Source organism: Oryzias latipes, chromosome 9, assembly GCF_053564925.1.
Source record: "Oryzias latipes strain Hd-rR chromosome 9, Olatipes_Hd-rR_3.1".
Classification (NCBI taxonomy): domain Eukaryota; kingdom Metazoa; phylum Chordata; class Actinopteri; order Beloniformes; family Adrianichthyidae; genus Oryzias; species Oryzias latipes.
Genome location: NC_136245.1, coordinates 29351418 through 29365427, shown reverse-complemented (window position 1 = coordinate 29365427; position 14010 = coordinate 29351418). Strand labels below are relative to the sequence as shown.

Here is a 14010-nt window from a genome sequence, read left to right as displayed (position 1 = left end):
GAAGAGGATTTCATGTAATCCATGGACACCAGTGTAGATCACATATCATTGAAGAACAAAGGTTTAGCGCACTGTCTAGTGGGTCTAGATGACCCAACTCCCAATGTTAAAGTGCCTAGGATAGCACAAGGGTTAAATTTGCATGTCTACAAGAATTAATCCATTGTATGCCGTTTCTGTTGCTCATTTTTAACTTCATCAGGTCATCTTATATTACATTTTTGCTTTTCTTAAAAAAAAAAAAGAAGGCATAAACACATTTGAAATTAAAAGTTCTTTAATTGATCCCATGTGCAATCTCATTCAAAAGGCATGATTATAGAAAAGGGGACAGAAAATGGGTCATGGTACAAATTTACAAAGAAGTTTTTAAAACCAGCAACAACATGGAGGCTCAAGTTATGCGTGGACTCAGGGCAAAGCACTCAGTAAAGACACTTTAGAAAAAGCCACATTTGACACAAGCGACACCGAAGTCGATGCCCCATGCAACTGCCAAACATTTAAACCGTGCCTCAATGCAAGCTTTTAATAATAATAAATTATTATTATGGTAAAAAGGGCAATCCCCTTCTGCTGTTGCAACTGTACAAAGTGAGTCTCAGTGTTTCCTGGAGCTTGTGAGCATCATCCACCGTCAAAACTGGCAATATAAAACTCCAAAATGCACACATTTCCAGGCAGTCAAGTCTGACAGGTAATTACAAGCAGAGTACCATGCTGAAGATTAAATAAGTCACTGGTCAACGGAAGAACAAGCACAGTAGTACAGTCAAGTACAAGATGGTAAGGAGGCCTCATTGGTTAGAACGGAAACTGGTCTACTTCTCTAGAGTCCATATGCGCCCACATCTATAATCAAAATCATTTACATTCACAAACATTGCTTCCATTACAAATTTGCACAAACTTGAATAAATAATTAACCGAACGTGCAGATCATCAAGAGTCTTTCATGAAGTTCTCTGAAGATGGTAGTGCAATAGTTTAATGATCAAGAGCAACAACATCAATTTTCAAAAATAAATAGAGGAATCGAGAACAATTGTGGACACTTATTTTGTTTCAAAAGAAAAAAGGCAAAACCACCTAACAAATGAGCAGAAACAGTGAAGCGCGACGTTCACTGAGGTGAATTTAACAAAGGCACACACACTGCACCATCAAACATGCTCAGGCACAAACGTTTAGTATGGAATCTGATTCTGGTAATACTGGATCATGTCGTAGGTTCGACTCCTGGAAACAGAACAAAGGGGGAAATGCCGTCAGACAAAAACTTTCTGAGAAAAAAAAAAGAAAATAAATAAACATAGGTGACCTGTTGCTGAGGAAACAGTTCTGGATGACTTTGATGATGAAGGCAGCGGCATCTTTTTCACTCAAACCAGGGTTGAATCGTTGCCTACATGTGGAGAAAAAACACAGTTGGCAACAATAGCTATCAACCTACCTCCTCACCTCTCTGCAAAAACCCCCCACAGATGCTACCTTCCCACCGGGCTCGGAAACTTGCGTTCAGAGTAAACTTTCAATAAAAAATCTATGTAAACGTGACAATTTAGACTAAGCCTCTTCCAACTGTAGGTACATGCACTAGTATCAGGTAGCGACAGTCTGGTGTGATCACCACATGCCAAAAACACATTCACAATTCTATGTTCAGCGCGTTCCTTGAATGCACCACACATGCCCGGTGTGTACATAGCTTCACAGGCACAATTGACTTACTTGAGTAGTTTGATGGTCTGCCCTCGGAAGCAGGGAAGGCCAGTGTCCAGCATCAGGTTGACTAAGGAGACCACGGCATCCATGTATGGCCTAATTCACAGAAGAATGTGTGTTTAGCTTCAACTTTTCTATAGTAGTTACTTTAGAACCTCAACACTCACCTGACAGCCAGGTAACCCCTCACACACATCTCCATGAACCACTTGAAAGGTGTCGCCTCCATCTTCCCGCCCATGATCATCACCATCTCATCGGTGAGCTTGATATCTGGCTCCCAGCCCAAGTTCCCGCCAGGAGAACTTTCAAACATGAAGCCAAAGTCTGAGAGAACACACGAAAACACAGCAACTTATGATCCACCACCATCAAGCAGAAAGATGCTGCAAACTAAGGATGCAACAATTCACTTTCACCACAGTTTGGTTCAAACCTCGATTTTTGTGTCATGATTTTGCTTCAGTTTGATATGAACTTTATGTATTGCGAAAAACCAATAAAACAACTAGAAAACTCAGAAAAACTCTTTTTTTTTATTGGCTAACAAACAAATAAGAATGAGGAAAGAGCTTTCAGTTAGTTTATACCAGGGGTCTGCAGCCTGAGGCTCCGGAGGCACATGTGGCTCTTTTACTCCTCTATTGTGGCTCTCAGGTTGAAGAAAATGCAATTTTTATTTTATTTTAAAAGTAAGGTTTTATTCTGACTAAACAACGCATTAAGAAAAACAAAATAGTCAAACTAGTCAAACGCTGTTCAACTCGTTAACAAACAGTTGAAGCGCTGTACGTATCATTGCGCCAAGCTCCTAATTATAGTACCCATAATGCTCCAACAATCCATAAAGCAGTGCAGCTTCATGGTTTACCAAATTTAACATTCTGACAGTTCTTTGAAAGCCACGTACCACAGAAAATCTATTTGAGGTCAGTAAGCACAGCCAGAATTCCCACTTAAGACTAGGGATGGGTATTGAGCCCCAGTATTAAATGAGCCCCAGGGCAACATTCTTCAAGACCACAGTCTCCATAAGATCTGACCTTAACGGTTCTGCTATCGGTACTGGAAAAGTCGCTTTTTCTTGTGTCCCACAAGATATAAACTACAGTTGTGACGGTGTGGGATTTTGGATCACCACAGTGATGAAGCCCACCCCCACCCCCAACCCCGCCGTAGCAGAATACAAAATCCCCCGACGGCCGCATCGCAAATGAATACAATTCATAATTACAACGCACTACTCTTTATAAACAAATAACAGTAACAACTAACCACTACCTATCTAACTAATGAACTAACTATATAGGTGTAAAATGAGTATGTGTATGTGTGTCGGCAGGCTGTGTGTGTAAGAGAAAGGACTGCGTGAGAGTAAGAGGGCGCACAAGTGTTGGGGGTGCGCGCACGTTCATGTTTGTTGTTACAGAGTGTTGAACAGTAAGGTGTTGAAGGTTGCAGACCCCTGGGTTATACTAAGCCTTGTGGAAACAATAAGTTCAGTACAACATGTGTTTCAATGTAAACAGTAGGGATGCCACGATTGACTTTCCCCACAATTCAGTTCGATGATGTGACATATGCTTCGGTTTTAAACTGATAACTGTGGCATCCCTTGTGGAAACCATAAATCTGAATCATAATTCCATTATCTAAAGTTTAAAATAGAAGATAAAACACACCAATGTGGATGAGGTGTCCCTTGCTGTCCAGCATGATGTTGCCATTGTGTCTGTCTTTGATTTGGAGCAGGAAGAGCAGTAAGCTGTAAGCTGCCATACTGCGGATGAAGTTGTAGCGCGCCTGGAAAGGCAACAGGAGGAAATGTGGGGCAGAACTTTCAGAACAAGTGATCACAGTGGAGGAGAAAACGTTTTATCCCCAACTGACATGGAAATGACTGCATGAGGCTAGGGGACTTCTACCTTCTGAAATGCCAGGGTGGACTCATCTCCATACTGGTTCCTGAAGTAGTCATACATGCCGAAGTCTGTCTGTCGGCCCAGCTGGTCACGAGATTTGCAGTCAGGGATGCACTCGATGACTCCACACTGAAGTCAAAACAAAGTACAATCAAAAGCGACAAACTGACAGCTTGTAAATAAAGGTTTTTTGGGCCTAGTTGCTCTTTTAATATCTGTGCATTACGAAACAAGCAAGGTGACTTTACTCGGAACAATGGAAGCCCAAGAGTGTTGGGGGGGTGAAAAAAAATCCACATTTCCCCTAAATAAATTTTCTTTATTGATAAAATGGATTTATGGCACCGCCCTAATTTGCCTATGAAGTTTTGAAATAAGGAATCTGCTTCGATCTGTTTTTATTGTGCAAAAGCTTCCTGTTCAAACCAAGGCACCCTGTAAATGCTGGATCTTACCCCTGGTGCAGTGGCCACCACCCTGTAAGGAAACACGTAGAGATCTAGCCCCACCAGCTGGAAGATGTTCTTAAAGAGGCTGATAATCTGAAGAGCCAGCATGTCCTGTAGCCACAGTACACAAAGGCTTAACAACAAAAATGCCTGTGGCTAAAACAAGTCAAACATTCATGAGGTTTGTCAGTTGTGAGACACCTGTCTGCAGTCATCTCCAACTTTAAAGATGGCTGCCTGCCAGCAGATCTTCTTGGCCTCTTCCTCGCTCTTTTCTTCATCCACAGGATTCGAGTGACTCTGCAGACCTGTGAGGATTTATTCGTGAAAAAACAGAAACACACTGAGTTTGTGCAGCAGAGTACGGAGGGTTATCGCACGAAGCGGCCCAGGAGTACCTTGTTTTTCCAGCTCACTGACTCCACATCTTCTAACTTTGAACTTAGCCAAGTATGGAGCTTTGGCAGCACTGAAAACAAAACAAAGAACAGAAAATCATCAGAGTTTTAGGGATTTTATTATGTTAAGTAACCACAGTGGCCCTGAAGTGCAAATCCCATCGACAAATCACCCAATGCAAAATGTATTAAGGATCATAACAGTTAGAAAAAGAAAACAAATAATATAATGAAAACACAAAATAAGAAAGCAATCACTGATTGGATGATGAGTTGAGTTTTTTAATAAGAGAGAAAGCAGCAGATGTTTTGCCTGAACTGTGGAACTTTTGCAGTGGGCGTGGCCAGAAACCTAAAGAAATATCTTCTTTCTGAAGATATTCCCATGCTAAATAACGTCCGGTTGTAAAGGCAAGCAAACGTCATCATCCAATCAGTTATGTCCCATAGTACCAACCTTTTCCGTTTCTTAATTTGTTTTATATTTTTAACATTTCATTTTGATTTTTGGAAATTACATTTTGTTTTATTTATTTACTTTAGAATTACGTTTTGTGTTTTTGGAATTATGTTTTGACTTCTGGAATTAAGTTTTGATCTTGTAAATGCAATAGTGCTGTTTTATTGTTTTTTTTTTTTTAATCGTGATCTTTAATATGCTTTTGCGTTGAGTGATTTGTACTTCAGGGTAAGTTTTTAAAAAAAATTGCAAAAGGGATTTGGAAAGAAAAGCATTAAAAGTTATATCAAAAAGTCATTTTGCTATTAGTTTTTTTTGCTGTTAATCTTTTCCATCAAATCCTTGCAATTGACCAACTTCAAAATGAAATTAAATTTATTTTATTTTTTACTTTGTATAACAATATAACCTCAACCTCCTCTGAGAACAAAGGGGTTGTTGGTTCATTCGAACTCACCTCTGCATGGGAGTTCCAGACTTGTAGTCTATGTCTAAAACTATGGCTTCTGGGTTACTGGGGAGATAACAGCCAGGCTGAACTTTAATCTGAGACAGGGCCTCCAGACAGGCTTTTTTCCTCTCCTCCCCTTTGGGAAAAGGCCTAATAAAGACAAGGAAAAACAAATCTGAAGACAGTATTTCCACACTTTGGACTCATTTGCAAGCATCTCACAGAATGACTCCTGAATAAAAGTGACAGCCTGGCTATGGTGTTGGTCACAGAGACCAGTCAGTGGAGAATGAAGTGATGGGTAGTGGACGCCAAGAGACACTGAAGGTTCCTCCCCTGGATTGTTGCAATTACAGGCCTAATGAGGGCAAAAGGGAATCTGCCGCCCCCAAGAGGTCTGGCAAAACACTTTCCAGGTAGAAGATGTCACAAAACAATTCATCAAACGACACGAAACGCTCTGGAGGGCAGAAAGTCAGACGCAGAGGCGGTAGAGCGCAGTGTTTACCAGAGTGAGGCCTAATCAGAACGACAGGAGATCATCTAACGGTTTAATGAACCAACAGCAGAACAGAACAAAACATCAGACTCACGGGAGGGTACATCTCCTCATAAACATCAGTGTGATCACAGAGAAGATGGCAAGTTTCATTACGATAAAAAGTTTAAGTATTGTTGATAAAGTTTAGAGCCATAGAGTACAATGGATTTGTGTTTGACTGCAGCACAATAAATATTATTTGCACAGGTCCATAAAATAAAAGTAAAAAAGATCCTGCATCAAAACTGTTTTAATGCTCATCATAAAACCAGGTGAATCTCACGGTTTACATGTCTGTAAAATCTCAAATAACTAAAGCCATGGTTCTGGGGAAGAGAGAACCAACACCTGTGGGAATCATAGGTCTAGTAGAGGAGTAGTGATTCATTGCTTTATAGTCCTATAAATCAATGAATTTATAGATCGGTCTGTCTGAGGCAAGCCACTAATCAAATCGACCAACACCATTATAAAAACCTTTTTTCCATTATTTATGATTTTTAGTTGTACTTTTTTTGTACCATGGGTTACGTTAGAGTGTTGCACGGACCAAGAAACACTTTTAATTTCATTGTGCCTGTGACAATGACAATGACAAAACAAGATCTGATCTATTCTATTCTGAATAGAATAGACTATTCTAGTAGCTGCAGTAGCAGAGACTAATGTCAGTCCCGCTGAAGCCATCGGGCCTCGCTAGCATGTTTAGAATTTTTCGGCTAAAGACGTCCTGGATCGATTTTAGGCCAGTTAATCGTATCATATAAAATGAACCAATATCGACTAAGAATCGTATCGGCAACCATTAATTATGATATAAATAGATCTGTTGAAAGGAATCGTTACACCTCTATGGTCTTTAAATAAGCCAAAAGCAAGTCTGCACTCTGAATCTAAATGGCTATAAAAACCAGATGGAAAGATAAACCAAAACCTCCACAGTCAATGTTTATGTCATCACAAAGCCATTCACATTGAGTGTGGGCGTACTTGATAATGGCCGACACATTGGTAATCTTGTTGAAGAAGTCAAACTCTCCCTGGTAAAAAGCTTTGGCTGGACCAGAGAGAGAACCGGTGATCTCCTCCACCATCTCTTCCAGCAGCTGTCCGATGTCCGCTGCGATGACACACACACACACACACACACACACACACACACAACAGGATCAAGGTGGGTGACACTTGGAGGCCTCGCTCTCCTCGTGCTTGACCAGACTCACGGTCTTTTAGGTTTCCTTCCTCATCCTGGTAAATGTTGGTCTTCATGTTCCAGATGAATTGGTGAGCCAACAGTTGAGACTTTTGGGCGGCCCAGAGGATGTACTCTCTGACATAACCCATCTGCATTTACAGGAAATGAGAAAATCGCTCAAATTGAAGAAGTAAAACAGAATCAAAGCGTTGGAAAATGAAGGGTTCACCTTGTCGTAACGGAGGGCCTGGACTATTTGAGGAATGTAAAACAAAATGGCATCCTATTAAAAAAAGAGAATGAATAAATATATATATCAAAAAGCTCTGATCATAAATAGTTAATAAATAAATAAACCACTGTCTGTGTTTGTGTGCCTACTGGAGGAAAGGAGCGAAGCACTTTGACCCCATACTGAGCGGTGAGAGGATGAGGAGGGTACATGGAGGAGAAGTAGGACAGCCCGGTTGGAGGGTCTGCAGGGGCCCAGCACAGGATGTGACTCAGCTCTGGGGAGTCGGCATCAATCGTGTGCCACGTCACAAGGAACTGAGGGAAAACACCAAAGTTAAGACCAACAGGATGATCATTGATGAATGTGGTGCTGTGCAGACTAGTGTCCTCAGATAGTGATGCTCATGACTAAGGCACGAGAGAGAAAACTCATGTCAAACTGATTGTCTGCTGAATGGGGTTGTTTGACGAGAGATTTGCTCCTTATTTTTAGACGAGTGAGGCTCATTAGATGAAGAACTAAACAGAATCATTACAAGTAATATTTCATATCAGAAGTTTTACTACAATGACAAAAAAATCCCTAATAAATGACATTTATTCAGAAGAATAAAACAGTTTTCTTCTGTTCACCTCACAAAAAGGTTGAAGCAGATGTGCAGCAACAGGAACTTCAAAAACTCTTTAAAATAAAATGAAGGCAAGGAAAAAGCCAGAGCTTCACCACAAAGAGGCAGCTTTGGAGCACCGCTGATTGAATGTTCACAGGTTCAGATCCCACATTGCCTACCGCTATTATAACAACAAAACAACAAACTGCTAAGCCAGTTTTCTCATTATTATAAAAGATTTTTGCCCTTTCTAGATGGAAAATGAACCGAAAAACCCATAAAAACATGATTTAAAGCTAAACTGCTGTAAGACTGCTACTACATCACTTCTCTTTGCAGTTTAAACTACAGGATCTCACCTTAATGGCCTCAGGAACGTTGCACACAGCAGCCGGATCCATACGCACAAGACGAGTCACCTCAGAGGCGATGGACTCTGTGTTTTTAAATCTAAAAAAAGCACACAAACAAAGTCAAACTAAAAAAAAAAACTCTCCTGTGTGTTAAATCCTTTAGTAAAGGTCTGAAGACGCATCTTCATTTTAGAATCAGCAAATTAATACGTTTTATTAAAAAGATAAAACCAAATATTAAAAATAGAAAAAGGGATTTAAACTGGAAAGTGGTTGTTGCTTTCACTGTTTGGGCCCAGAACTTCAGTAAGAATTCATCAGTCACTTCCACGTGTGAAGGAAGTCCCACCAGAGAAATTGAATATCAACTTAAGCTTTTTGAAAACATCACATACTTCAAAAGCTTCAAACATAATAGTAGAACTCTTCTAGATTTGTATGTTAAACTCTTTGTAGGGAAGGAGTAGGGCGTTTTGTTGAGAACCTGGTGGGCAACTGCAGAGCCAGGTAAGGCGATATACTCCAGGCCAAGTTGACAGTGTCCTTCCACTGTTTTTCAGTCAGGCTGATGTATTTGGATCTCCAGTTAGCAATGCTGGTCTCTACCGACTGCTCAGTGGCAATGGCAAGTTCTGGAGAGGATAACGGGTTGTACCATGTTGTCAGTCGCTCGATTTCACTGGCCTGAAGGGGAAGATGCAGGTTTAAGCTCGAGGTGTAGACTTTTTTTTTTTATTGTACTTGTAAAATAACGCCATAAATACCAGCAGAGCCAGCAGCAAAGTCCTTCGTTTCATGTAGTATTTATGGAGCTGAGAACCTCTGTTGTTCTTTTTAGAAAGCCCTAGAACAGAGGAGAAATACACAAGTCACCTCATAGCAGAATGATCAGCCTATGAGGAACAGATGGAGTCAGAGTTTCCCTCAGATGAACCCAAGCATGTCACCGTGCTGAGAGGTTTACCTGATTTCTTGGATAAGGTGGACATCCCAGAGGACAGAGGGTATGTGTTGATCCACCCTTGAAGAACCTGCTGTCTCTGTCCTACAGCTACGTCCAGACTGCCACGGCTGTCTGCTACAGCAAGTACCGACAGGCTGTTCACCGACATATCTTGAAGATCTGAACGAAAAACCTTTTTCGTCAACAGGGAAATAAAAATGAATAGGCAGCAAGATTCAGAGTTTTCTAAATTCTCTACCTTGGGGGACCAGCTGGTTGGCCGCCAGATACTTCTTGTCAGACTGCAGGCAGGTGTAGAACTTTATCATTATGCTAATGTCCTCTCTCAACCGTTTGTCTGTCTGAGTGGGAAATTTGGGAGCCCCGCTGTAGGAGAAGAAAGATGACCGCAGTGTTGGGGAACAAGCTTTAAAAAAACTTGTTCGGAGAGAGCTTCTTTTTACTGTTTTACCTGAAGTAATCAAAAGCGGTGGAGTAAATCTTCTCTCGAAGGACATTTCTGATGGTTGTGTTTGTCACAATGTCAGCGTGCAGCAGATTCAAGCCCAGAGTCAGCAGTCTTCAAATGAAGAAACACCAGCACAGGATTCAGGAAATTTAAATGTAACCCGTCTGTCTGCCTTAGCCAGAGGCAGGAGAAGAAATGATACCTGAATCTTGGTCCAATGGCGGCAACATGGCGGTTCAGGCTGCTTTTGGATCCTCCCACACTGAGAGACAGAGATCTCTGTAGAATCGATGTGAAAATCTCCACCTGGTCTTCACTGCTGTACTTGGCTATCTCAAACCGCTGCACCAGGAACTGAAGGAAGAGCAGTCCTTTTAGTTTTACAGTAAACACCACATTATTGTTCTAACTAATGGATCACATTTTTGTTGTATTTCATATGTGGTGCGTTTCTAAGCTTCTGATGATCACTAAGAGGTGATTTTAAAATAATTATGCTGCTTGTTTTTAGACTTTGTTGTGTAATTGTTGATGGTTTCTGTCTGTAACCTGTTACCCCTTTTATTTCCTTTGCTCCTTTTACAAAAAAAATGTTTAAAAATCAGACAATGTGATTTTCTGGATTTTGTTTCTCATTTTGTCTCTCATAGTTGAGGTTTACCTTTGATGAAAATTACATGCTTCTCTCATCTTTTTAGGTAGGAGAACTTGCACAATTGGTGGCTGACTAAATACTTTTTTGCCCCACTGTATCTTTTTTCAATAAAAAAAAACTTTAAAGTTTGATCTTTAAAACACTTGTAATTTAAAAGCCTACTTCTGAGCCTTATGTGTCTACATAAAACATTTTAAAAAATAAGAAAAACCTTGTTTAAAAACACAACAGGTTACAAATCCATTGAGTGGGCTTGTTTTGGGCCGATATAAACGACAAAAGTTAACAATAATCAGAACATATCTCATTTATAAACTCTTCTAATTTGTTTTACATCACACCACACACGTTTTAAACCTAACAGATAAAAATCCACTCAGAAGATAATTGTGTTTTTAGTGTTTTTAACATGTTATCGTGGCTTTTTTTTACAGTATATTCAAGAAAATTAAGCTAAAACTTGCATTCCTGAGTATTTTTTTATTCAAACCGTTGTGAATCCACTTGCAAATGACTAGATCCATAAATGTCTTGGTTTTCCTCGTCAGAGTTGGCATCTGGCTTAAAACTGTTCAGCTGCAAACTCCATAAATGCTCTCCATTTTTGTTTCACCAGTAAAGGGCTGTAAGCTAGCGGGGGAAAGTATAAACAAATGGGGGAATGGAAAAGTGGGGACGGACTTTTTCCACACCTACAGTCCTGCCCAAAACTCAGGGGTCAATTTCTATTGAACTACTGCCGTTCTGCAGAAACCATTTCCTAAAAAAAGAACACAGGTTTTGTTGTGTTGTCTTAAATTTTGGCTTAAAACGGCAAAACCATAATTAGAAGACCTCTGGGAACGCTTTTATAATAGATCAAAAGATGACTGGAGTGGGTCTTTCAGGGGCGGCAGTGATATTTGGTTTTAATCTCTTTTAGTAAGTAGTAAGTAGAAGTCTTTTGGAGCTTGTAGAAGCTTAGAACGGATCATGTCTTCATCGATTTGTGACGAACCTCGATCCAAAGAAAGTGCGGGATGACATCAGGAGCACAGGGTGTTGGCTGACTCTCCTCTGACACAGCTAAAGGTCCGGCTTCCACTTTAGTCTCCGAAAACAAACCCATCTTCAACTCCACCGTCATCTGCCAAGCCCCCGCCATCTCACGCATGAACTATGAAGACAGGAAAAGCAGTTCATTTTTTTTTTTTTACATTCTTCTCTCTTTTGCTCTTCCTCGTTATCCAATTCACTCAGAGCGGAGAACGTACCGGCACTTCCACTCCGTTGTGTGCAGCCAGGAGCCATTCCCAGCAGGCGATGGCCGTTTCCATGCCATGTTCTGTAAACATCTTCAGTGGAGACCAGCACAGTTGGTGCAGCAGTTGCTGATCACAGTCTGAACAACAACAAGAAACAGGAAATAAATAAATAAAAACAACTGGAGGAAAGTATAAACTAAAATCTTGCAGAGGCAGAAGTCTTCAGACAAAATGAAGAAGTGGAAACAGTCACTTTTGGTTGTGATAAGCAGAGCAGCCATCTTGAACATGGTCTGAGTGAAGCCTTCTGGGTCTTTTTTATCAAGGGCGCTGGTCATCTGAAGGATCATCAACTTTTTCAGGTCTGACTTGCTCTGAGTTGCCTCAGAGAATTCAATCATACCGATCACCTAAACAAAAATCAATTTTAAAGAAATGGTCATCGACACAAAAAACTGGTTTTAAGTAGCGTGAAAAAGCAGCTTTTTGAGATCAGCTTTACCTCTCCTGTGTAACGGTTTCGCAAGTTCAAGGACGCCATGAAGTTGGAGTAGTCCTTCTTCACGCATGCCGGCCTCTCCGTCAGCAGGGTGGTCTGATGAGGAAATGCAAAGTTAGAGGCTGGGACGGCGAGACACAATATTTCTGGGTATGCTGAAGGATTCATGCCTTAGCCCTGTCTTTCTTCGTGTAGTGTTGAGACCAACCTGAGGGTAAGCAGCCTATGGTTGACCACATGGTGGAGGACAACGTCAGCATGAACCAGTTAGCCAAATGGGCAACCAGTCAACCAACCCCACCCGTCCATTGCAGGTAAGTAACCAGGCAACCAGCAAATCCGCAAAATCAGCCAAGCAACCAGGTAGGCAGTTCGGAGCAGTTTTAATAAAGACAAAATACAACAAATGAAGCAAATGAAAAGACAGATATATGCAGAAGGCAGGCCCCCAGACATGTAGGAAATGCAGAGCAAGCAAAATAATGTCACACACTAGTTAAGCATGCCACTGTACTGACATACAGCACTGCAAACAAGTGGATAAGTCATTGTTTACAGAGCTGCTGTATGCCACTGCTACAGAATGAGAAACATAGGTGTAAAGGCTATAAGAGACTTTAGATCAGTACTTACAAAAACGCACAGGTTTTGCTAAAGCAGCTACCGTAAACACGCCACATTTAAGTTGTTAAAGTGGTGGACAAAGGTTAATGAGCATCAGGCCCAGAGGCGGCTGTGAGACAAATGTACAGTATATTTGTGTAGGAGGGGAAAAAAATCCCTGTTTTTGAAAAGGAAGTGAAGCGCAACATGCCGTTTCAACAAAAACACTAACAAATAGTCTGCAAGCCTATAGAGTAATGCTAAAATGACACTGTGTAATAATGAGAAAATACATGTTTCTGCCAAATTAGAAACGTTTTTATTTGGATTTAAATTCAGAAGGATAAAAACTGAATTGAGATGGGAGCGAGCCTGGAAGAGCTTTTGTGTGTTAGACTCACGCCAAGAGTGGTACTCTGCCGGTTGTAGCCTGCAAAGTGCAGTATGCTCTCCGTGGCCATGGCAAGCCCGGTGTGCTGAGACAAACCCGATACCCACATCTGATGCTTGTTGAGGTACTCCTATGTTCATAAAAACAGAAAGCTCCTAAGTAAAGCCTGACAGTCTAATGTAACACAAAACAGGTCAATACTAGGGATGTCCCGATCAGGCTTTTTAAGCCCAGATCCGATTCACAGTTATTTGATTTTGAGTTTCTGCCGTTAAAACAAACCAATAGAGACATATGCTGTCAGTTTTAAAAATTATTAAGTTATTGAGCCTGGAAGTCTGAATCTGCGAAAATCTTGCCAACAGCTATTTTTGTGCGTCTCGTGTTCAAACTAGCGCCAACTAACTTCAGTGTTTTCTGGCGAAATATTTTTGTAACCCGTTTATGATATGCAGACTTCTATTTGAGTATTTATCTGTAATAATAAGATAGAAACATTTTTGTGCTCATCAATACAATAAATATCCAATCCCTTATAAGAATGCAACATTCCATTCCGATAGAGTCCGAAACGACGTGATTAAGCCTTTTTTGATCACGTGATCAGATCAGGACATATCTCGATATTTCATCCATTTTAATTTGTTTATTTTAAATGTCAATAATTAAATCCAAAAGAGAAACAACGGACCTGTAGGTGGGACTTTGTGACTGAAGGAGCCCATTTCATCGCCTCCTTCAGGATCTCTCCACAGCGAGCAGCAAAGTCCTTCACAATGCTCTGGAACAAAAAGAGTCCTTTAGAAGAAGATGCGGACTGAGCACTCCATTATTGAGTTTTTTCATTAAAAAATGCTTGCTTATTCC

The 14010-nt window shown here is 40.7% G+C and overlaps 1 protein-coding gene across 4 annotated transcripts in view; it reads right to left on the bottom strand.

The window, feature by feature from the left end:
* Positions 1-259: 259 nt before the first annotated feature.
* pi4kab (phosphatidylinositol 4-kinase, catalytic, alpha b) overlaps positions 260-14010 on the bottom strand; it is a 31424-nt gene continuing 17673 nt past the window's right edge. For 2 of the 4 annotated variants that reach the window (XM_023958258.2, XM_023958259.2), the window contains exons 28-55: positions 13835-13924; positions 13154-13273; positions 12358-12372; positions 12153-12245; positions 11904-12060; positions 11660-11787; positions 11404-11562; positions 9954-10105; positions 9755-9862; positions 9542-9669; positions 9304-9462; positions 9104-9183; positions 8824-9023; positions 8346-8436; positions 7523-7690; positions 7371-7424; positions 7170-7290; positions 6937-7066; positions 5412-5555; positions 4495-4565; positions 4298-4404; positions 4103-4207; positions 3651-3776; positions 3408-3528; positions 1893-2052; positions 1732-1821; positions 1322-1405; positions 260-1239 (exon numbers count right to left, since the gene is read on the bottom strand). In XM_023958258.2, coding sequence (XP_023814026.1) covers positions 1188-1239; positions 1322-1405; positions 1732-1821; positions 1893-2052; positions 3408-3528; positions 3651-3776; positions 4103-4207; positions 4298-4404; positions 4495-4565; positions 5412-5555; positions 6937-7066; positions 7170-7290; positions 7371-7424; positions 7523-7690; positions 8346-8436; positions 8824-9023; positions 9104-9183; positions 9304-9462; positions 9542-9669; positions 9755-9862; positions 9954-10105; positions 11404-11562; positions 11660-11787; positions 11904-12060; positions 12153-12245; positions 12358-12372; positions 13154-13273; positions 13835-13924 — 3213 coding nt within the window. In that variant the 3' untranslated portion in view covers positions 260-1187. Of the gene's footprint in view, positions 1240-1321; positions 1406-1731; positions 1822-1892; positions 2053-3407; positions 3529-3650; positions 3777-4102; positions 4208-4297; positions 4405-4494; positions 4566-5411; positions 5556-6936; positions 7067-7169; positions 7291-7370; positions 7425-7522; positions 7691-8345; positions 8437-8823; positions 9024-9103; positions 9184-9303; positions 9463-9541; positions 9670-9754; positions 9863-9953; positions 10106-11403; positions 11563-11659; positions 11788-11903; positions 12061-12152; positions 12305-12357; positions 12373-13149; positions 13274-13834; positions 13925-14010 lie in introns of all 4 variants that reach the window. The other 2 variants (XM_023958260.2, XM_078953249.1) reach the window with 2 other exon arrangements.